Source organism: Salvelinus fontinalis, unplaced genomic scaffold, assembly GCF_029448725.1.
Source record: "Salvelinus fontinalis isolate EN_2023a unplaced genomic scaffold, ASM2944872v1 scaffold_0694, whole genome shotgun sequence".
Classification (NCBI taxonomy): Eukaryota; Metazoa; Chordata; class Actinopteri; order Salmoniformes; family Salmonidae; genus Salvelinus; species Salvelinus fontinalis.
In genome coordinates this window covers 51,923-77,286 of record NW_026600903.1, presented here as the reverse complement: position 1 = coordinate 77,286, position 25,364 = coordinate 51,923, and the positions used below count along the sequence as shown (strand labels likewise).

Below are 25,364 nucleotides of genomic sequence, written 5' to 3'. Positions count from 1 at the left end.
TATTTTCTTACAAGCACCAACTTTGCTGGCAGCTGCTTTATGGAGGAACGGTTTTAAATCAAATCAAAGTTTATTTGTCACTGGCGCCGAATACAACAGGTGTTGACCTTACAGTGAAATGCTTACTTACAGGCTCTAACCAATAGTGCAAAAAAGGTATTAGGTGAACAACAGGTAGGTAAAGAAATAAAAACAACAGTAAAAAGACAGGCCATATACGAGGCTATAGAGGTAGCGAGGCTACATACAGACTTACTGTGACTGAGATACATGGTTGTCTCACCTAGTTACCCCCTTAAGATGAAAATCGCTCTGGATAAGAGCACCTGCTAAATGACTCAAATGTAAATTGATATCACCCACATTGTAGGCTAATTATTTACCTGCCTGCCCAAGGGTGTGTCCTCCAGATCAGAAAACAACAGGACTGTTATGTGAAGCCAGACATGTATCGTGACTATCGTCCCAGTTAGCTCTAGTCCCCACTGTGAGCCATGTGTCTCTCTCGGTCTTAAAGACAGGAAGCACCTACCAACTTCTCAGAACAGCAGGAAGTGTTACTTTTATGGCACCATAGGAGTGTCTGTGTTACGGCTAGAGGCGCTACATCCTTTTAAAAGATGCATATTGTTGCAGTGAATCTTTTGTCCTGATCAAGCTCTACTCATCATTAGCTGCCTTTACAAGAACGGACATCCATGTGGAGTCAAGTAACAGCAGATTGAGGAACTAACTATTTTCTTTATTTTCTGACAAAGTTCATCCGAGAAATGCTGCCTCATTGAAAATAAGAATTTCAACCCTGAATCATTGGATTCTCACAAATTCTTGAAATGACAGCCAAGGTGCCAATTACAGGCTCAGGATTTTCAGGTTGGTCATTTCTCGTTAGAATCTACCAAAGCATTTGAACACAGTCAGTCAGTCACCCCTGTGGTAAAGGGGTGTTGTTGTTGTCAGTGGGCTGGGTGTGTCAACTCGACTAGTCCCAGCTGGGCAGGAAGTCAGCCAGCTGTCACCAGGCAGGGCCCCACAATAACTGTCCCCCAAACGGCTCCCTATTCCCTTTATAGTGCACTACTTTTGGACCAGAGACAATAGGAAATACACAGACTAGTGTGCCATTTCTAGGGAATACTAGGCTTCCATCTGGGAAACTACCTGTGATCAGAGACATGCCTTCTATCTGCCACATGGTGAACAGCAACTCAACAGAACCAGCCTCTGATTCACTAGAAATACCACTCTCCTTTTATCACATATTGCAACGCCACAACTCTTCATCCACAATACATCTACATGACGTCTCCCCATAGGTGACGCGATGACGTCTCCCCATAGGTGACGCGATGACGTCTCCCCATAGGTGACGCGATGACGTCTCCCCATAGGTGACGCGATGACGTCTCCCCATAGGTGACGCGATGACGTCTCCCCATAGGTGACGCGATGACGTCTCCCCATAGGTGACGCGATGACGTCTCCCCATAGGTGACGCGATGGCCTCCCCATAGGTGACGCGATGGCCTCCCCATAGGTGACGCGATGGCCTCCCCATAGGTGACGCGATGGCCTCCCCATAGGTGACGCGATGGCCTCCCCATAGGTGACTCGATGGCCTCCCCATAGGTAACGCGATGGCCTCCCCATAGGTAACGCGTTGCCCCCCCCCCCTAGGTAACGCGATGCCCCCCCCCCCTAGGTAACGCGATGCCCCCCCCCCCTAGGTAACGCGATGGCCCCCCCCTAGTTAACGCGATGGCCCCCCCCTAGTTAACGCGATGGCCCCCCCCAGTTAACGCGATGGCCCCCCCCTAGGTAACACAATGGCTTTCTGAGAGAGAGGGGTGTCAATGGCTTCCCCAGAGTGCAATACTTTTGATCTGAGCCTAAATGCCCCCTGCAGGATAAATGTATAATGATGAGCCCTCCAACCTCTCTATTGACCCCCCAGGGAAGGAGAGACGCAGCCAAATGCCCCCCAGCAGGATAAATGTATAATGATGAGCCCTCCAACCTCTCTATTGACCCCCCAGGGAAGGAGAGACACAGCCTAATGCCCCCAGCAGGATAAATGTATAATGATGAGCCCTCCAACCTCTATTGACCCCCCAGGGAAGGAGAGACGCAGCCTAATGCCCCCCAGCAGGATAAATGTATAATGATGAGCCCTCCAACCTCTCTATTGACCCCCCAGGGAAGGAGAGACGCAGCCTAATCCCCCCCAGCAGGATAAATGTATAATGATGAGCCCTCCAACCTCTCTATTGACCCCCCAGGGAAGGAGAGACGCAGCCTAATGCCCCCCAGCAGGATAAATGTATAATGATGAGCCCTCCAACCTCTCTATTGACCCCCCAGGGAAGGAGAAGTATACTGAGGTTCCTCTTAGTGAAAGTAACACATTTTACTCTCCCTCCATGTCAAATAATCTCCTTAAAAAAGGAGGCGCACAGATTAGAATTGTTAATTGAGTTGAAGGAATCTTGGAGGAGAGATGGGGGTTCTTTATCTAAATTGAGAAGGCTCATGGCCTTCTAGGACGGCTCTTAATTCCACAGTTATAAACACTCTATTACTGCTGTTAATTCCACAGTTATAAACATTCTATTACTGCTCCTAATTCCACAGTTATAAACATTCTATTACCGCTCCTAATTCCACTGTTATAAACATTCTATTACCGCTCCTAATTCCACAGTTATAAACATTATTACTGCTCCTAATTCCACAGTTATAAACATTATTACTGCTCCTAATTCCACAGTTATAAACATTATTACTGCTCCTAATTCTACAGTTATAAACATTCTATTACTGCTCCTAATTCCACAGTTATAAACATTCTATTACTGCTCCTAATTCCACAGATAAACATTATTACTGCTGTTAATTCCACTGTTATAAACATTATTACTGCTCCTAATTCTACAGTTATAAACATTCTATTACTGCTCCTAATTCCACAGTTATAAACATTCTATTACTGCTCCTAATTCCACAGTTATAAACATTCTATTACCGCTCCTAATTCCACAGTTATAAACATTATTACTGCTCCTAATTCCACAGTTATAAACATTATTACTGCTCCTAATTCCACAGTTATAAACATTATTACTGCTCCTAATTCTACAGTTATAAACATTCTATTACTGCTCCTAATCCCACAGTTATAAACATTCTATTACTGCTCCTAATTCCACAGTTATAAACATTATTACTGCTCCTAATTCCACAGTTATAAACATTATTACTGCTCCTAATTCCACAGTTATAAACATTATTACTGCTCCTAATTCTACAGTTATAAACATTCTATTACTGCTCCTAATCCCACAGTTATAAACATTCTATTACTGCTCCTAATTCTACAGTTATAAACATTCTATTACTGCGCCTAATTCCACAGTTAAACATTCTATTACTGCTCCTAATTCCACAGTTATAAACATTCTATTACCGCTGTTAATTCCACTGTTATAAACATTCTATTACTGCTCTAATTCCACTGTTATAAATATTCTATTACTGCTCTAATTCCACAGTTATAAACATTCTATTACCGCTGTTAATTCCACTGTTATAAACATTCTATTACTGCTCTAATTCCACTGTTATAAACATTCTATTACTGCTCCTAATTCCACAGTTATAAACATTCTTTACTGCTGTTAATTCCACTGTTATAAACATTCTCCATGTCACGCGTCACCACTATAAATAGGAACCAAGATCAAATGTTCAGAGAAATGTAATTATATTTAATACCAAGCTATGTTAGGGGGGTTTCAGAGGGCAACCAGTGGTGACATTGTGTAAAGCCTAGTGAATCCAGTCATATACCCTCATCTGATAGACTTGTGAAGAGTGAAAAACAAAAGGTCAGAGACCCCTACAGTGCATTACATTCCTATATACTATAAAGCAGTGGTCACCAACCGGTCGATCGCCATCTTCAAGGCATTCCTAGCGGATCACCAAACATTTCAGTAGAAAAGTCAACGATAAAAGCATAAAGGCCTGCGTTCCTTTTTGTTTTCTTCCTGTTGTGCTGTTGGTGGTCGGTGCACTTGATGCACCAGGTAGATCTGTGGCTAAATCGACGGTGTCTACTGCGCTGGCCAATCGGATAGTTCAAATCACCGTGCCTCCCTACAGCTTCCACGACCCCAGCAAAGTTTGATACTAGAGGTAATGAAAGAGAGAGCAGGGACCGTGAGAGGCGGACCCTCTGCTGCTCTCTCCCTCCCTCCGCTCAGACTAATGCCGTGTTCAAGACAACTGGGAACTTGGAAATGTCTGACTTCCGACGACAGTACGTTAGAGAACCAAATGTGGTGCTCACAGCTAATCCAATCATAGCGGTTTCAGACAGCACTGCTTACCTCAGCAAGCCATTGATCTCCGCAATAGCAGCCATAGTGTGCGTCCCAAATGTTACCCTATATAGTGCACTACTTTCTACCAGAGACCTGATCAAAAGTAGTGCACTATATAGAGAATAGGGTACCATTTGGGACGCAACCCTACTGCTGGTCTTACTCTAAATCACTAAACCTCTTTATTATAATGGTTAAGAGCCAGAGAAATCAATAACCTCTGAAGGGAGCGTAAAAGTAAGGAGTGAATAGACTGACACTTTAAGCCATTTTCCTGCTATTACTTCTCCAGTGCATTTTTACCCACACCGAGCGAATTACCCTCCTCACCCGGCTCCCAAGACTGATTTAAGTAGTAAAATGTCAACAACAACAAACAAAAACCATTTCAGACAGGTGTCCTATCGCTGCCTGCAAATCACCCATAGCAACACGGCAAGTCGCCCAGAGCAGAGGAACACACCGTTCACAGTCCAGTGAAGAGCAGATACCCCGGACCGTCTATGCCTGCGTGGGGGCATTCTAATTAGATTCTAATGTGGCATATCAGCTCTATATGTTATGCAAGAACGTTGCTGCACATTCCTGACCAGTGATGTGTATTAAGGGACTATTTAATAGTCAAGTAACTGGTAATCACTGCATTTATAGAGGACTTATTGACTGGTAGGATTGCTGCTGTTACCTACGTCACTAACACTTAGATCCATCCCTTCAAACTGACCTTTTCTGTTTCCTGACAATAGACAAACTGTTGTGGCAATAAGGAGCGTAACAGCATGGGTTCATCATGTGACTGAGTCACACACACACAACCCAGGCTACAGGAAGTCCTACTGAAAGAATACCGTGGCAGTAACACAGATCACCAACATCAAAGCATCCCCAAATAGACATTCCACTTTAAACATGAGGAGAATAACTAATACAGAGACAGACAGACAGAGAGGGAGGGAGAGAGAGAGACATGAAGACATAAAGAGAGAGACATGGAGAGAGAGACATAAAAAGAAAGAGGAAAATGGAGAGATACAGACAAAAAGAAAGAGGGAAATGGAGAGAGACAGACAAAAAGATAGAGGGAAATGGAGAGAGACATAACAGAGAGAAAAAAAGAAGAATGAGAGAGAGACAAAGAGAGAGAGAGACAAAGAGAGACAGCTAGAGAGAGAGACAGAGAGAGAGAGAGAGAGACAGCTAGAGAGAGAGAGAGACAGAGAGAGACAGCTAGAGAGAGAGACAGAGAGAGAGACAGAGAGAGAGAGACAGAGAGAGAGAGACAGAGACAGAGAGACAGAGAGAGACCGAGAGAGAGAGAGACAGAGACAGGAGAAAAGCATTGTAACCTACAGGAGTTCCTGAAGCTCTTCCCTGGAGAGGACATGACTGGTGTCCTGGTGATCGTGACGACCCAGCCCCCGAGCGGAGAGCGAGACCAGACGCTCAGCTATGCTACACCACCACTACAGCTAACCCCCCATTCTGCATCGACAGAGTGGTTACACACTACCTCGCTCGTACAGATAATGCTTCTGTGCTGCCAAACACACACACACACCGCGATGCTGTGAGGGAGCATGTGCAGTGCTGCCAGGCTGAGGAGACACTGCTGTAGTGGTGAGGAGAGAGGAGGTCTGCCTGGGAGTGTACCACTCACAAGAGGGGGAGGGGCTTCTAATAATAAAGACAGATAGTGGGAAACCTAGGCTGTATCATAAATGCCACCCTCTTCTCTACATAGTGCACTTTGGAAGTAGTGCACTAAACAACCTGCCAATTACCTTGTTGTTGCCCCCCCCCCCCCCCCAGGTCTACCCTGCTAGACCTGCCCCGGTCAACTTTAAGTGCTGTTATTGTGAAGTGAAAACATCTAGGAGCAACAACGGCTCAGCCATGAAGTGGTAGGCCACAGTGCCTTCAGAAAGTATTCATACCCCTTGACACATTTTGTTGTGTTACAGCCTGAATTCAAAACGGATTAAATTAATGTTTTTCCCCTCACCCATCTATACACAATACCCCATAATGACAAAGTGAAAACATGTTGAGATATTTTAGCAAATTTATTGAAAATGAAATACACAAATATCTCATTCACACCTCTTTGCTACGACACTCCAAATTGAGCTCAGGTGCATCCAATTTCCTTTGATCATCCTTAGACCACTGCCTTAGACAGCTATTTATAACGTCCAGGTTCAGAAATGTCCAGATCAACTAGCCCATGTCAGCTAACGTTGTTTAAGCTAGGTTTTTTTAGCCCTTAGATGTTGTTATAATGTTTGAGTTCGTCAGATATCATACGAACACATGGCAAAATGTGTACAATTGCAAGAAATTTGCTTTGAAACTGCAAAATGTTTTCTCCGCCAACAAGAGGCATGAGAACAATGTGTCATGGCCAGTGGTTGTGGCCATAGAAATAGATGTGTCGCGTTCCCCAAGGAACCTGGGTTTCTTCCTAGGTTCCTGCCTTTCTAGGGAGTTGTTCCTAGCCACCGTGCTTCTACACCTGCATTGCTTGCTGTTTGGGGTTTTAGGCTGGGTTTCTGTACAGCACTTTGAGATATCAGCTGATGTAGAAGGACTTTAAAAATACATTTGATTTGATTTGTGTGAAAAGGTTTGGGAACCACTGAGCTACTGTACAATCTGCATATCATAATGCTATGCAAATGATCAGGTAATTAACCTTATCCTAGGCTATTGCTATATAAAGATACATTTAATGTACAGTGCTCTTCCAAGTTGAGTTAAAATGGTCTTTTTGCTGAAGAGACGCTCTTAAGAGATATTGATTGAGATTGATCTCTACAGAGACTACCGTGGAGGAGGGATTGATCTCTACAGAGACTACCGCGGAGGAGGGATTGATCTCTACAGCGACTACCGCGGAGGAGGGATTGATCTCTACAGCGACTACCGCGGAGGAGGGATTGATCTCTACAGCGACTACCGCGGAGGAGGGATTGATCTCTACAGAGACTACCGCGGAGGAGGGATTGATCTCTACAGAGACTACCGCGGAGGAGGGATTGATCTCTACAGAGACTACCGCGGAGGAGGGATTGATCTCTACAGAGACTACCGCGGAGGAGGGATTGATCTCTACAGAGACTACCGCGGAGGAGGGATTGATCTCTACAGAGACTACCGCGGAGGAGGGATTGATCTCTACAGAGACTACCGCGGAGGAGGGATTGATCTCTACAGAGACTACCGCGGAGGAGGGATTGATCTCTACAGAGACTACCGCGGAGGAGGGATTGATCTCTACAGAGACTACCGCGGAGGAGGGATTGATCTCTACAGAGACTACCGCGGAGGAGGGATTGATCTCTACAGAGACTACCGCGGTGGAGGGATTGATCTCTACAGAGACTACCGCGGAGGAGGGATTGATCTCTACAGCGACTACTGTGGAGTGTCTGACTGTCTACACGTCTGTGGTTAAGACGCGGTCACGCCCGTCCCGTCTGCGGGTTAAGACGCGGTCACGCCCGTCCCGTCTGCGGGTTAAGACGCGGTCACGCCCGTCCCGTCTGCGGGTTAAGACGCGGTCACGCCCGTCCCGTCTGCGGGTTAAGACGCGGTCACGCCCGTCCCGTCTGCGGGTTAAGACGCGGTCACGCCCGTCCCGTCTGCGGGTTAAGACGCGGTCACGCCCGTCCCGTCTGCGGGTTAAGACGCGGTCACGCCCGTCCCGTCTGCGGGTTAAGACGCGGTCACGCCCGTCCCGTCTGCGGGTTAAGACGCGGTCACGCCCGTCCCGTCTGCGGGTTAAGACGCGGTCACGCCCGTCCCGTCTGCGGGTTAAGACGCGGTCACGCCCGTCCCGTCTGCGGGTTAAGACGCGGTCACGCCCGTCCCGTCTGCGGGTTAAGACGCGGTCACGCCCGTCCCGTCTGCGGGTTAAGACGCGGTCACGCCCGTCCCGTCTGCGGGTTAAGACGCGGTCACGCCCGTCCCGTCTGCGGGTTAAGACGCGGTCACGCCCGTCCCGTCTGCGGGTTAAGACGCGGTCACGCCCGTCCCGTCTGCGGGTTAAGACGCGGTCACGCCCGTCCCGTCTGCGGGTTAAGACGCGGTCACGCCCGTCCCGTCTGCGGGTTAAGACGCGGTCACGCCCGTCCCGTCTGCGGGTTAAGACGCGGTCACGCCCGTCCCGTCTGCGGGTTAAGACGCGGTCACGCCCGTCCCGTCTGCGGGTTAAGACGCGGTCACGCCCGTCCCGTCTGCGGTTAAGACGCGGTCACGCCCGTCCCGTCTGCGGTTAAGACGCGGTCACGCCCGTCCCGTCTGCGGTTAAGACGCGGTCACGCCCGTCCCGTCTGCGGTTAAGACGCGGTCACGCCCGTCCCGTCTGCGGGTTAAGACGCGGTCACGCCCGTCCCGTCTGCGGTTAACACGCGGTCACGCCCGTCCCGTCTGTGGTTAAGACACGGGAACGCCCGTTCCGTCTGCGGTTAAGACACAAGCCTTTAGTTTGATCTCCTCACATTAGCTCAGCAGCTCTCTGTTTCTACTAGAAAGACTCTGCTCCTGCAGTACTGAACAAGACCACACTGCTTCCAGGTAGCATCCCAAATGGCACCCTATTGACCAGGGCCCAGGCCAAAAATAGTGCACTATATAGGGTATTGGGTGCTATTTGGGATACAGTCACTGCTTAAAATCTGACTAAACAAATCTAAAAGTGTAGAGAACAGACATATAAAATATACATCTCTGAAAAGATCTGCAATTTATGTCTCAACATATATTACAAATGACGTGTTGTTTACCTGGCTTGCTGAAGGGGACAAACTAGTGTTCACATCTAATTCCTTTCTTTACCTCCTTATTGTGACATTATCTCTGTGGTGTATCTAATGTGCTAGATCACTCCAACTATAAATAGCAAGGTGGTGGGGTGTTCTAAGCAGTTCCCATCCTGGCTACAACAGGAAGTTAATGTCATGCATAATGAGGCGAGGAGAATTAAGGAAATCTACTAAAATCACAAGCTAAAATCTTGTGTCTTACTGCTGTTCTGGCCCATTCACTTTAATTTATATCTTAATACGAAATAAAAAGCCACACATATAAATAATAAGAGCCACATATGAATATTAACTATACAAAAATAAATATGTATTCTACCACGTAACATTTCCAGATGAGAATATCCATGGACAATAACATTTCACAGAGAACAGCCGACCTGTTCAAAAGACCACAACAGACACACTCATTGATCGCCTTCCATTATTCATATCCTGAGAATGCAACTCTGCATAGCAACATCCAAATCGCCATTTTATTTTTTAGTACCACACACACACACACACACACACACACACACACTCTAGTAAAGTGGTTATTGAATGGCTCATGAATGATTCATTATAGACACTGGACAGGACTAAGCTTCTAGCGTCAAACTATTTTCAGGACACATCACAGTCAGGTTGATCCATCTCCCCTCCCTGACTCTCACTGTGCCTGCGTCCCAAATGACACTCTATTCCCCATTTAGTGCACGACCAGGACCTCTGGTCAAAAGCAGTGCACTATATAGAGAACAGGGTGCTCTTTGAGATGCACCCTGGGAGCCCGTAATCTGCCTCCAACAAGGGAATCTCATCATGTTCGCTTCGATAACGTCACAACTAGCTATTCTGTCAAGATACTGTGTATATAGCTGTGAAACATATTTTATTCCCTGGGGGGTGGGGGGGTTTCACGTTAAGATGTCATTAAACCAATGAGCGTGCACATCAGACACGTTGAGATGTCATTAAACCAATGAGCGTGCACATCAGACACGTTGAGATGTCATTAAACCAATGAGCGTGCACATCAGACACGTTGAGATGTCATTAAACCAATGAGCGTGCACATCAGACACGTTGAGATGTCATTAAACCAATGAGCGTGCACATCAGACACGTTGAGATGTCATTAAACCAATGAGCGTGCACATCAGACACGTTGAGATGTCATTAAACCAATGAGCGTGCACATCAGACACGTTGAGATGTCATTAAACCAATGAGCGTGCACATCAGACACGTTGAGATGTCATTAAACCAATGAGCGTGCACATCAGACACGTTGAGATGTCATTAAACCAATGAGCGTGCACATCAGACACGTTGAGATGTCATTAAACCAATGAGCGTGCACATCAGACACGTTGAGATGTCATTAAACCAATGAGCGTGCACATCAGACACGTTGAGATGTCATTAAACCAATGAGCGTGCACATCAGACACGTTGAGATGTCATTAAACCAATGAGCGTGCACATCAGACACGTTGAGATGTTGAGCAAAACCACAGTCGTGATGACGTTCTCTTTCAGGTCTGTCTGCCAGACGGCGTCTCAGTCCGGGACGATTCGCAACGCCTGTCACACAAACACAAAACCGCTAGAAATAGTGACTTCTGTATTGACTTGATCTGCATCCCATTCAGAGAGAGTGACAGGCCCTTTAGTGGAGATCCCTCATATTATGATCCGGTAGACAGTCAAAAGGGGGTCATTCTATTGGGGGTCATGTGACGTTGCACTGTAGCATGAAAACTCATACCAGGACCAGGATATACGTGCTGAGAGGTTCATTATGACGTAGAGGTTAATGTGACGCAGCTTGTGCCAAAGGGATTCTATCTTGAAACCAGCAATCTGCTCTCTCAAAGACGCCCTCAGAGGTTAATTAATGTCAAGCTGTAAATAATGACTAGAACAACCCTACACGCTGTTTGATGTTAACTGGGGTCTAGGAGACAAATTACACATCAGATGTGGGGAACAACTCTGAGTGAAAGAAACGACAGATACGGCTACTGCCATGTTCATTTCCCAAGCCTCAAGACACCATGAAGATGTGAGACGACGTGAAACGGAAATGATCATTAAAAAAAACTGGCTTTTCACAACATCCTAGTATAACATTTACAATATAGGCTGTATGTTTACAGGACATCTTACTGACTGTATATAATAATGTTCTGTTTAGAGGGGTTCTTACTGACTGTATATAATAATGTTCTGTTTAGAGGGAACATTACTGACTGTATATAATAATGTTCTGTTTAGAGGGAACATTACTGACTGTATATAATAATGTTCTGTTTAGAGGGAACATTACTGACTGTATAGAATAATGTTCTGTTTAGAGGGGTTCTTACTGACTGTATAGAATAATGTTCTGTTTAGAGGGGTTCTTACTGACTGTATAGAATAATGTTCTGTTTAGAGGGGTTCTTACTGACTGTATAGAATAATGTTCTGTTTAGAGGGGTTCTTACTGACTGTATAGAATAATGTTCTGTTTAGAGGGGTTCTTACTGACTGTATATAATAATGTTCTGTTTAGAGGGGTTCTTACTGACTGTATATAATAATGTTCTGTTTAGAGGGGTTCTTACTGACTGTATATAATAATGTTCTGTTTAGAGGGGTTCTTACTGACTGTATATAATAATGTTCTGTTTAGAGGGGTTCTTACTGACTGTATAGAATAATGTTCTGTTTAGAGGGGTTCTTACTGACTGTATAGAATAATGTTCTGTTTAGAGGGGTTCTTACTGACTGTATATAATAATGTTCTGTTTGGAGGGGTTCTTACTGACTGTATATAATAATGTTCTGTTTAGAGGGGTTCTTACTGACTGTATAGAATAATGTTCTGTTTAGAGGGGTTCTTACTGACTGTATAGAATAATGTTCTGTTTAGAGGGGACCTTACTGACTGTATAGAATAATGTTCTGTTTAGAGGGGTTCTTACTGACTGTATAGAATAATGTTCTGTTTAGAGGGGTTCTTACTGACTGTATAGAATAATGTTCTGTTTAGAGGGGTTCTTACTGACTGTATAGAATAATGTTCTGTTTAGAGGGGTTCTTACTGACTGTATAGAATAATGTTCTGTTTAGAGGGAACCTTACTGACTGTATAGAATAATGTTCTGTTTAGAGGGGTTCTTACTGACTGTATAGGATAATGTTCTGTTTGGAGGGGTTCTTACTGACTGTATAGAATAATGTTCTGTTTAGAGGGGTTCTTACTGACTGTATAGAATAATGTTCTGTTTAGAGGGGTTCTTACTGACTGTATAGAATAATGTTCTGTTTAGAGGGGTTCTTACTGACTGTATAGAATAATGTTCTGTTTAGAGGGGTTCTTACTGACTGTATAGAATAATGTTCTGTTTAGAGGGGTTCTTACTGACTGTATAGAATAATGTTCTGTTTAGAGGGGTTCTTACTGACTGTATATAATAATGTTCTGTTTGGAGGGGTTCTTACTGACTGTATAGAATAATGTTCTGTTTAGAGGGGTTCTTACTGACTGTATAGAATAATGTTCTGTTTAGAGGGGTTCTTACTGACTGTATAGAATAATGTTCTGTTTAGAGGGAACCTTACTGACTGTATAGAATAATGTTCTGTTTAGAGGGGTTCTTACTGACTGTATAGGATAATGTTCTGTTTGGAGGGGTTCTTACTGACTGTATAGAATAATGTTCTGTTTGGAGGGGTTCTTACTGACTGTATAGAATAATGTTCTGTTTAGAGGGGTTCTTACTGACTGTATAGAATAATGTTCTGTTTAGAGGGGTTCTTACTGACTGTATAGAATACTGTTCTGTTTAGAGGGAACCTTACTGACTGTATAGAATAATGTTCTGTTTAGAGGGGTTCTTACTGACTGTATAGGATAATGTTCTGTTTGGAGGGGTTCTTACTGACTGTATAGAATAATGTTCTGTTTAGAGGGGTTCTTACTGACTGTATAGAATAATGTTCTGTTTAGAGGGGTTCTTACTGACTGTATAGAATAATGTTCTGTTTAGAGGGGTTCTTACTGACTGTATAGAATAATGTTCTGTTTAGAGGGGTTCTTACTGACTGTATAGAATAATGTTCTGTTTAGAGGGGTTCTTACTGACTGTATAGAATAATGTTCTGTTTAGAGGGGTTCTTACTGACTGTATATAATAATGTTCTGTTTGGAGGGGTTCTTACTGACTGTATAGAATAATGTTCTGTTTAGAGGGGTTCTTACTGACTGTATAGAATAATGTTCTGTTTAGAGGGGTTCTTACTGACTGTATAGAATAATGTTCTGTTTAGAGGGAACCTTACTGACTGTATAGAATAATGTTCTGTTTAGAGGGGTTCTTACTGACTGTATAGGATAATGTTCTGTTTGGAGGGGTTCTTACTGACTGTATAGAATAATGTTCTGTTTAGAGGGGTTCTTACTGACTGTATATAATAATGTTCTGTTTGGAGGGGTTCTTACTGACTGTATAGAATAATGTTCTGTTTAGAGGGGTTCTTACTGACTGTATAGAATAATGTTCTGTTTAGAGGGGTTCTTACTGACTGTATAGAATAATGTTCTGTTTGGAGGGGTTCTTACTGACTGTATAGAATAATGTTCTGTTTAGAGGGGTTCTTACTGACTGTATAGAATAATGTTCTGTTTGGAGGGGTTCTTACTGACTGTATAGAATAATGTTCTGTTTAGAGGGGTTCTTACTGACTGTATAGAATAATGTTCTGTTTAGAGGGGTTCTTACTGACTGTATAGAATAATGTTCTGTTTAGAGGGAACCTTACTGACTGTATAGGATAATGTTCTGTTTAGAGGGAACCTTACTGACTGTATAGAATAATGTTCTGTTTAGAGGGGTTCTTACTGACTGTATAGAATAATGTTCTGTTTTGAGGGGTTCTTACTGACTGTATAGAATAATGTTCTGTTTAGAGGGGTTCTTACTGACTGTATAGAATAATGTTCTGTTTGGAGGGGTTCTTACTGACTGTATAGAATAATGTTCTGTTTAGAGGGGTTCTTACTGACTGTATAGAATAATGTTCTGTTTAGAGGGGTTCTTACTGACTGTATAGAATAATGTTCTGTTTGGAGGGGTTCTTACTGACTGTATAGAATAATGTTCTGTTTAGAGGGGTTCTTACTGACTGTATAGAATAATGTTCTGTTTGGAGGGGTTCTTACTGACTGTATAGAATAATGTTCTGTTTAGAGGGGTTCTTACTGACTGTATAGAATAATGTTCTGTTTGGAGGGGTTCTTACTGACTGTATAGAATAATGTTCTGTTTAGAGGGGTTCTTACTGACTGTATAGAATAATGTTCTGTTTAGAGGGGTTCTTACTGACTGTATAGAATAATGTTCTGTTTAGAGGGAACATTACTGACTGTATAGAATAATGTTCTGTTTAGAGGGAACATTACTGACTGTATAGAATAATGTTCTGTTTAGAGGGAACCTTACTGACTGTATAGAATAATGTTCTGTTTAGAGGGAACCTTACTGACTGTATAGGATAATGTTCTGTTTAGAAGGAACCTTACTGACTGTACAGAATAATGTTCTGTTTAGAGGGAACCTTACTGACTGTATAGGATAATGTTCTGTTTAGAGGGGTTCTTACCTTTGAGAGACTCCAGCTCTTTCCTGTAAAGAAAATAGGAACAACAGTTAGAAGCAGTCGTTTCACTAGTGTCAGTCCTCCTCTGTGAGTCGTTACAGCTTGTTCCTTTACTATCTATGAAGACAAACTGCAGGACCAGGAATAACTGGAAGACATTTCTATTGTAACATGCTTTTCATTTAACAACAACAACTGCAAAGTGCTGCTACAGTGAGTCCATAATTACATGATGCTCATTCTAAAGCTGCATTCAGATACAGCAGAGTTCAGCTCCTCTCTCTCTCTAGTCTACACCCTCAGATGAACAATAACCTCCCATCAGCTCCTCTCTCTAGTCTACACCCTCAGATGAACAATAACCTCCCATCAGCTCCTCTCTCTCTAGTCTACACCCTCAGATGAACAATAACCTCCCATCATCTCCTCTCTCTCTCTAGTCTACACCCTCAGATGAACAATAACCTCCCATCATCTCCTCTCTCTCTCTAGTCTACACCCTCAGATGAACAATAACCTCCCATCAGCTCCTCTCTCTCTCTAGTCTACACCCTCAGAAGAACAATAACCTCCCATCTGTGAATCAAGGCCAGAAACAAAGTCTTTCAGCTGCCTGGGTTTACACATCACTTAACAGCCAGGGCTATAGGAGCCTGTTTAATGGCAAAGTACAACTAAAAACACAAATGTTTTTTATTTAACCTTTTATTTAAGTAGGCACGTCAGTTAAGAACAAATTCTTATTTATCATGACTGCCTACCCCGGCCAAACCCGGACGACTATAAGCACTATAATGCCAAGGCCTGACATGAATCACAGGCATGTTGTTTTCCTTTGAACAGACTATAAGCACTATAATGCCCAGGCCTGACATGAATCACAGGCATGTTGTTTTCCTTTGAACAGATGACATTGGACCAGTGCTTAATTTGATCCGGATCAGGACCCGGCACCTCTCCGTTTCCGACTGATTTGTTCCGGAGCCTATTTGGCCGGATCCGGTACCTCTCCAGGAATGACAAATAATTTTACAATGTAAACATTCTAATCAAAGCCAATAAAAATTAATTCCAGTTGCCTCAGTTCATTCTCCTGCCCCCACAAAAAAACATAATGTATAAAAGTAGATTCTAAAGAGTTGGGTTGGGCCGGTCCGGGTTTATGCAACATTGTAACCAGTTTGACGCGTGGCGGCGGCGGTGGGAGAAGCGCTTCATTATGTCTCACATAAATCACTGAAAGTGAATCTCATTCTAGTTGTTATCTCGCTCCCTCTACTCTGCTAGACATGAGGAGAAACTCATCTCTCCAGCGTTGCCCTGCATCATTTATTTCCTTATAGAATCATAGCCACGTGAAGGGTTCTGAACAAACTGCAGCACCCCTGGTTAATGGAAATACATTTGCCAACGTTATAGAATTACTGCTGTCTGTTGTCTGTCTGTTGAAATAAATGTAATAATTCAGAATACTACACCAGGAAGAAGCATAGAATTTAGCCACAGAGGACCAATAGCTGTGGATTGTAGCCACCATAGGGCGGTGCACAATTGGTCCAGCGCCGTCCAGGTTTGGCCGGTGTAGACCGTCATTGTAAATAACAATTAGTTCTTAACTGACTTGCCTAGTTAAATAAAAGGTAACATAAAAAAGGACTATAATTTCCTCCTCATATTGTAACCTACAACATGTCTCCACACACCGAGGCCTGGGCTGGTGATGGATTCAAGACTAGGACGTTTTTAATTGATCTGGGATTCTCAGTGTGTCAGTGTCATAGTGGCCTGCCGTTTCCATCGTGTGTGGTATCACAACAAGATTCTGTCAAAGTCTCCAGTCATGTAAAAAGACGTAGAATTTCATGTAATGTGTTTATAAAAGGCCAACATATTCTCAGGACCCTGGGCTACTAAAAATGGTCCCCATGTGAGCAACATCAGTAAGTGTCTCTACAGCTCTATGTCAATACGGTGATATGCATGCAATGCTTTATTATAAAGGTGAATTATTCTCTCTCTCATGCGTTCCGCTACCTCAGAACCCCCCAGGTCAGCCCACTCTCTCAGCCCACCCAATCAGATAGCTCAAATCAGTATGCTTGTGCCATAGACTGTAGAAGAAGAAAAAACTTGAACGTACAGCATAAGTTGAAAGTGTGAGATTTCAAAACTTGTGAAACCATGACTAGAGAGAGATTCAAGGATTACAGCAGAGAGCAGCTGTTTGTATGAGTGACTTCATGTTTAAGTGGTTATTCAGCACGGTTAGCTGTTTGTATGAGTTCATGTTTAACTGGTTATTCAGCACGGTTAGCTGTTTGTATAAGTTCATGTTTAACTGGTTATTCAGCACGGTTAGCTGTTTGTATAAGTTCATGTTTAACTGGTTATTCAGCACGGTTAGCTGTTTGTATAAGTTCATGTTTAACTGGTTATTCAGCACGGTTAGCTGTTTGTATAAGTTCATGTTTAACTGGTTATTCAGCACGGTTAGCTGTTTGTATAAGTTCATGTTTAACTGGTTATTCAGCACGGTTAGCTGTTTGTATAAGTTCATGTTTAACTGGTTATTCAGCACGGTTAGCTGTTTGTATAAGTTCATGTTTAACTGGTTATTCAGCACGGTTAGCTGTTTGTATGAGTGAGTTCATGTTTAACTGGTTATTCAGCACGGTTAACACCTGGTTCAACAGTTTCATCAGACATAAATGCATATTCTCCCTACTTCCACTTCCACTACAACCAGCACTGCAGTTGCAATGAATGAGGAGGAAAGTGTTCTGATAAGCTAGCGTTGTTAAATATTAGCGGCTTCGGGTCATTTTTAATATCAAGGAATATTTCACGTTCTCTGTTCATAGGAGTAACAACATTAATTGGTGCGTGAAGCAGAAATAATGCAGTGCGACTTGAGTTTCGCCATCAGCTGGAAGACCATGTCCCCTTAGCTGCGGCAGGGAGAGCGGAGGGACGGTGAGTCGTATGAGAGGCAGCCTCACCGCTGTTCCCTCCCTCCCCTCATACTGACCATCAGTCCAGTAAAAAATAAATAAAGCTAATTATTATGCTCACTCAGCTGTGCCTCACAAGTAATAACACAAACTATCTATTACCAGTGTGATCATATACCTATATTCATTTTTTATATCATTTCAAATTGGCCTGAGAAGAACAACATTGGCAGGACAATTGAAGCAGAGCCAATATGCAGTGATATTGTATTGGGCCTTCAGCCTATTACAAACCTCATTGCTATAGAACTGTTTTGAATTGGTTAATGTTGCATAAAACAAAATCTGAGCGGTAATTCTTGGCTTGGTAAATCTTGGCTTGCATTTTGACTCAGAAACTGATCTTGACTCAGAAAAGGTTGGTGACCTCTGGCCTAGTCCATCTTCTGTTTCTGTAGTGAGGCAGCTTGATGTACCAGTACACCCCCTGGACAGGACACTAGTCTATATTCTGTATCTGTAGTGGACAGCTTGATATACCAGTACACCCTGTCATGACGTTGGCTTGATGGGAGAGGTTTATGACCTCCATAAATACCTTCCCCCACGTTTCTCTCTCTCTAATCTATAGAGTTGACTCTTGAAAAAGCCCTTTGTTAACATAGAGATTCTGGTGACATCAAAAGATGGGAAACGGAACCATATTTTGGTAATCCAACCAGTTGAAAATATGCGTTGGGACTTAATGAATATGATGTCAGATCAGTTGGCGTCTGAGACATGATTACTGATGATAGGACGACAAACTGTATCTTAGAAAGTCTACACATTATAGTTATCAGATTCACATGGAATTGTTGTGCAATTTAAAATGTTTAAATAATGAAACTATTTGTGAAAAGATGAAATATAATTTAGCTTCTTAATGAAAGAACGATTTGTCATAGAGTAAACTATGCCAACTCAGTGGCCACGCCCATGTGAACAGACAGTGGTTGTAAACTATGAAACAAGGCCCTCTCTCCCAATCCTATATAAGCCCCTTGACGAAAATGTAACTTCCTGTTCAGAGAACGTTAGGGCGACGGTCCTATGTTAAAAGGGCTCAGATAATAACCTGTTCCAAGGACGTGAGGACTTACCATCCCCACGTTGAAAGGACAAAGACCACCTACAGAACTAAGCCAACCTCAGCAAGAGCCTAACAAAATTGGCATTGAATTTCAATGTGAAGGTGACGACCTACACGCCGGAAGGATGAATTTCAATGTGAAGGTGACGACCTACACGCCGGAAGGATGAATTTCAATGTGAAGGTGACGACCTACACGCCGGAAGGATGAATTTCGACTATACCAGCCAGAATATAGCATGAGCTTAAAGTATGGCAACTTGGTATGAACTTTGAACTCTTATTCACTAAAGAAGTGCTACCCCCTCCGCCCGCTAAACGTGGGCTAGGAGAGGACGGACAGAGTATCCATTCTACCACGCCCCAGTTCACCACTAGACATTCTTCAAAGGACAACCCGGCCTACCATCTACGACCAATCTACCAACGCGCAGCTCAGAGTAAATATTTATTGCATTTTCCTTTCTCAAATGGGCGGTAATTTAGAATGCATAAGATACTGTATTTACGATAGCATAGCTTCTCCTTTTGTTACTCAGTCTTCCCGCTCTTTCACTCAAACCCCATCCCCCTTTTCTTTGTGTAACAGGCCCCTATATCGGCTCCGTTCACCAGGTCCATCAATGTATGATTCATTCTGTGTATATGTAATTCTGTGTGATTAGTTAGGTATTTAGTAAATAAATAATTAAACCAAATGTTGTATTGCTGATTCAACTTGTTAGCCAGGGTTTGTGAAGATAACCAATAATATACAACTTTCAGATGAGACTAAATAAGGTGAGGATTAAATATTGACTGCTACTGACGTAAAAGATCTCCAGGTCTTTAAGAGTTTATTCGGAAGATAACAGCTCTATAAACATTATTTTGTGGTGCCCCGACTTTCTAGTAAATAATTTACCTGATTAGCTTAACAGGTAATATTAATTACAGAGAAATTATTTTATAGAATAGCATGTCATATCACTTAATCCGGCATTGCCAAAGACATGACAACCCCCTGGACAGGAAACTAGTCTACCTCCTGTTTCTGTAGTGAGGCAGCTTGATGTACCAGGACACCCCCTGGACAGGACACTAGTCCATCTCCTGTTACTGTAGTGAGGCAGCTTGATGTACCAGTACACCCCCTGGACAGGACACTAGTCTATCTCCTGTTACTGTAGTGAGGCAGCTTGATGTACCAGGACACCCCCTGGACAGGACACTAGTCTATCTCCTGTTTCTGTAGTGAGGCAGCTTGATGTACCAGTGCACCCCCTGGACAGGACACTAGTCCATCTGTCACAAATGAGCAGCTTGTAGATTCAGTAAGGTGTTTTCCTGTGGCTAAGTGATAATTATAGCGATCAGCAGATTTTATGTGGAGCTTGTTCATACAGTGCATTTGGAAAGTATTCAGCCCCATTGCCTTTTCCACATTTTGTTTACGATATAACCTTATTCTAAAATTGATTTGTTTTTTTTTATTCCCTCGTCAATCTACACACAATATCCCATAATGACAAAGCAAAAACAGATGCAGATGTTTTTGCAAATGTATTAAAAAATTAAAAAATGTCTGAAATGTCACATTTACCACAGACCCTGCAGCTTGTTTTTCCTAGTACTATGATACTGAGGAATCCCTCTGGACGCAGCACAGTGGTGCATTAAGTGGTGAACCTGTTTTTATATCAGACAATAATTCAGGGATATAAAGTTGGCGGATGGTTGTCAAATTAAGTGGACTATTAGCCAGGACGAATTACCACAATGTTTTTATGTTGTAAAATCCTGAGGTCAGAGAGAACGGAAAACCCACCTCTTTTTCTTCTTGTAGTTCTCCAGCTGCAGGACCTGGAAGTGTCTGAAGCGCTGCTGCTCACACTGACCACACAGGTTGTCCAGGTACATCAGCCGGCTCTCCAGCTCCTCAAAGTCTGCCTCCAGGTGGGCTGTATGTGGCAGAGGGAAAATCTTACATTTAGTCATTTTAGTCATCCAGAGCGACTTACATGAACAATTAAGGTTAAGTTCCTTTGCTCAATGGCACATCAGCAGATTCAAACCAGTAACCTTTCAGTTACTGTGCCAATGCTTTTTACTGCTAGGCTACCTGATGGAACTATTGTCATGACAACATCATTGTGCTGTGAAGCTGTATCTCATTGTTGTGTCTGTCCAACTGCTGCTTGGAGACTGTTGTGTCTGTCCAACTGCTGCTGGGAGACTGTTGTGTCTGTCCAACTGCTGCTTGGAGACTGTTGTGTCTGTCCAACTGCTGCTTGGAGACTGTTGTGTCTGTCCAACTGCTGCTGGGAGACTGTTGTGTCTGTCCAACTGCTGCTGGGAGACTGTTGTGTCTGTCCAACTGCTGCTGGGAGACTGTTGTGTCTGTCCAACTGCTGCTGGGAGACTGTTGTGTCTGTCCATCTGCTGTTGGGAGACTTGTGTCTGTCCAACTGCTGCTGGGAGACTGTTGTGTCTGTCCAACTGCTGCTGGGAGACTGTTGTGTCTGTCCAACTGCTGCTGGGAGACTGTTGCCAGTCTGTATAATATTTTCATGTGAATAATTCCAATAAAACACAAAGGAACTATTATTCACTACTGAAACACAAGTGAACACTGACATCTGGTGGTCATATAGGAAACTGTTTGTACTTGGAAGCACTATTTATTCATTTTTTTTTTATTTAACTAGGCAAGTCAGTTAAGAACAAATTCTTATTTACAATGACGGCCTACCCCGGCCAAACCCTCCCCTAACCTTAGACCGCTGCGCCACTCGGGAGCCCAACCACTATCACTGTCCAAAGTCAAAGACAACTAAAAAGGAATGTGCCATATTTGAGGCATTATCTGGAACTCTATACAGGGCAGGAACAAATCTTACAAATGGAAATATTCAAAATAAAGTTAAAGATCCACTGAATTCTATTCAACTTCTTTCACCTTCCTAGAACACATCTCTCAGTCTGTTCATACTGGAATTTCCCATGTGCTCGCGACAATTCACATCATGTGCAACTCATTGGCTGAGACAGGAGACACCCATTCTAGAATGATGGAATGAAAGTCCTCAGAGTTCTAAACAGTCCAACTACTATCTAACACGGATTACAGGGTTCCAATTCCATGAACAATGTAGAAAACTAGAGAAGACCGATACATACTGGTAGAGGCCGATGCATGGAATAACACGGAAAGTATCAAAGACTACTCCGTGCTGTATGGTATCTGACGTGGAAGTAATTCAAGCTACCTACGGAGGTGGCTTAGGAATCTGATACTGAAGTCAGATTTGATGTCAGATCCGTCTCCTTAGACTATAAACGTGTTGTGTTTCAAACTAGCCATGTGTAAAAAGGCTTCATATTTTCCCGTTGTCTCTGTCGTTGCCTACCTACCCCCCCTTCACCATGTTGGCACTAGTAGCTATTATTACCCCAGTGCCAGCTGAAGCTCCCCAGGTAACAGGCAGGCCGTGCCAGCTGGTGCCCTACAGTATCACCGCTCTCTCAAGGAGAACACAGCTCAGCCCGTCATAAACACCTCTGACCTCAACCTACTCTACACAATGGTAACAAAATGCCAAAAATAAATAAATTAAGAGTGCCATTGACATTCAGTAAGTCAGGGAATCGTGACATTTCTCTCCACTATAATATGATCCACTGTTGACTGCTCCTCAAGGTTTCCTGGTGCAGTCTATGATACGTAGGCTACGTCCTGACTTTCCCCCCCCCCCCCCCAAGTGTGCACTTGGTGTAAGCATTGTCTGGAGAGTTTCCACCATTGTAAAACTCCATCCGAGAAAGAGTGTGCAAGTACACACTTGAGCAGAAGAGTGAAGACTCTAAACTCCGACATAGTGCACACTCACCGATGCGATTGGTGCACGTCTCCAGGTCTGTGAGGAAGCCTGGGATCTGCTGTAGTTGTTCTTGTAGTTCCACCACTGCTGCTCTTCTCTTCTCCCAGTGTGCAGACAGCATCACCACCTCTCCATCCACTGTCTGAGACATACAGACAGAGAGAGAAGACAAGACGAGAGAGAGAGAGAAGACAGACGAGAGAGAAGACGAGAGAGAGAGAGAAGACAAGAGAGAGAGAGAAGACGAGAGAGAGAGAAGACGAGAGAGAGAGAAGACGAGAGAGAGAGAAGACGAGAGAGAGAGAGAAGACGAGAGAGAGAGATGAGATGTTCCCATGTATTATTATTCTTGATGCGTAATTCAATGCAATTCTAATTAATACATTGAGCTACAGTTCATACAAACCTGTCCAGCTTTCGCACAATCTTTAGCTTTTCTGTGGAGAGTCACCCAGGTGTCTTCGTACCTTCGAAACACAAGAAACAAATAAGGCCTTCTGTTTTCTTCCCTTGACATTATGCTACTGTACATGTATTCAGACCACTGATTGTTTCAATGTCTGCATCAACAAATGGCACACTATTCCCTATATTGTGCACTAATTTAGACCCTGTGGGGCCTGGTCCAAAGAGACCTGTGGGGCCTGGTCCAAAGAGACCTATGGGGCCTGGTCCAAAGAGACCTGTGGGGCCTGGTCCAAAGAGACCTGTGGGGCCTGGTCAAAAGAGACCTGTGGGGCCTGGTCCAAAGAGACCTGTGGGGCCTGGTCAAAAGAGACCTGTGGGGCCTGGTCAAAAGAGACCTGTGGGGCCTCGTCAAAAGAGACCTGTGGGGCCTCGTCAAAAGAGACCTGTGGGGCCTCGTCAAAAGAGACCTGTGGGGCCTCGTCAAAAGAGACCTGTGGGGCCTCGTCAAAAGAGACCTGTGGGGCCTCGTCAAAAGAGACCTGTGGGGCCTGGTCAAAAGAGACCTGTGGGGCCTGGTCAAAAGAGACCTGTGGGGCCTGGTCAAAAGAGACCTGTGGGGCCTGGTCCAAAGAGACCTGTGGGGCCTGGTCCAAAGAGACCTGTGGGGCCTGGTCCAAAGAGACCTGTGGGGCCTGGTCCAAAGCAGTGTCCAATGCTCTCATTTGGACGTATCCAATGAGAGCAACACCTACCGACTGAGCAGTTCTACTCCAGCAGAAAACTGTGTCAGATGTTCATGTCTGTTGAGAGACAGGAAATGAGTCATTAAGGGAAATAGACTATGAAGAGGATATAAGAGAATGAAGGTGGATGTAAATGGATGATTTGACTGGCACTCCTGGGCCATATTCATAAAGCATCTTAAAGCGCTGATCTAAGATCAGGTCCTCTCTGTCCATATAGTCTTTATTCATTATGATCTTAAAGGCCAATCTGATATTAGATCATCACTCAGTTAAGTTAATAAATGTATATTTTAAAATGTTATCACTCCAACTCTGAGACACTATGGATACACTATGAGACACTGAGACACTATGGATACACTGAGATACTCTGAGACACTATGGATACACTATGAGACACTATAGATACAGGTCTGCCTTACCTCTGTTTCGGCTTTACTTTGGCCTCCTTTGATTTGTCACTCAGAGTCTTCATCCTGAAGGGAAATTATAAAGATGTGAGCAGGTAAAAAAAATGTATATATGGGACAGCCGTCACAGCAATGTAAATATTCATTGGATGACAGTAGACACTTTGTTTCCTAAATGGCACCCTATTCCCTATATAGTGCACCAATTTATACCAGAACCCAAAGTAGTGCACTATATAGGGAATAGGATGCCATAAACATTGGCTGAGACTTTTTCTGCTTCAGCCTTCCGGCATCAGGTTCCAGTCCAGAATGTCCCGTCTCGCTCACTTCCAGCACATGATGGTCAGCTGAATGTAATCAACTTAACTAGCTGTAGTTAGCTAACTGTATCAATAAGCTTTGGCAGCATCTGAATTTAAATTTAAATTCGTGGTTTTCATTTACTGCCCGCTTGGGTGTGTTTTGCCAGTGTTTTGTGTTTAGTATTAGCTAGATACGCAAAACGTGTTCGATGGTTTCGTCCCACAGTTACATCCAGCTAGATAGCCTTTCAGTCATGCTGGCAAAGAGGGAGAAACTAGCTAGCTAATTAACGTAGATGTTTTTTTTAAATTGCTAATACAGCCATGTCAGAACAGGCAGGGTCACAAGACATAGGGCCATGAATGAAGCATTAGCTATAAAAGTAGCTTTAATACAAACCCCGTTGTGAAATCTTGCTGCACCGTCTGCAACCTCTCTTTGAAATTCTCAAACATCTTCCTGGTTTCTTCCAAGCTGCAAAAACGTTGTTTTGTCGTCGCATTAACTGTATTAGCTAGCTTCTTTGTGAATATTCCTCAAGTGCCATGTCAAGCTACGGGTCAATGTTCAGATTGTATACTTCTATAAGTAGCTAAATTCTGATAGATAGCTGTTGTTTGGTCTTTGCTCAGCTGTTTTCCAGACGCAGTGTCAACATGAAGTGGGGTTGTTGAGTGGAATCAGGGTTGCGCAGCTATGCGCAGCCGACATTCTT

General features: G+C 43.6%; 1 protein-coding gene across 2 annotated transcripts in view; it reads right to left on the bottom strand.

The window, feature by feature from the left end:
* Positions 1 to 25,309, bottom strand: part of LOC129847072 (dysbindin-A-like) — a 46,774-nt gene extending 21,465 nt beyond the window's left edge. The window contains exons 1-7 of one of the 2 annotated variants that reach the window (XM_055914853.1): positions 25,049 to 25,309; positions 24,356 to 24,409; positions 23,940 to 23,987; positions 23,186 to 23,246; positions 22,789 to 22,921; positions 20,727 to 20,859; positions 14,840 to 14,862 (exon numbers count right to left, since the gene is read on the bottom strand). In XM_055914853.1, the coding sequence (XP_055770828.1) occupies positions 14,840 to 14,862; positions 20,727 to 20,859; positions 22,789 to 22,921; positions 23,186 to 23,246; positions 23,940 to 23,987; positions 24,356 to 24,409; positions 25,049 to 25,104 (508 nt within the window). In that variant the 5' untranslated portion in view covers positions 25,105 to 25,309. The remainder of the gene's footprint in view (positions 1 to 14,839; positions 14,863 to 20,726; positions 20,860 to 22,788; positions 22,922 to 23,185; positions 23,247 to 23,939; positions 23,988 to 24,355; positions 24,410 to 25,048) is intronic. The other variant, XM_055914852.1, reaches the window with a different exon arrangement.
* Positions 25,310 to 25,364: the final 55 nt, after the last annotated feature.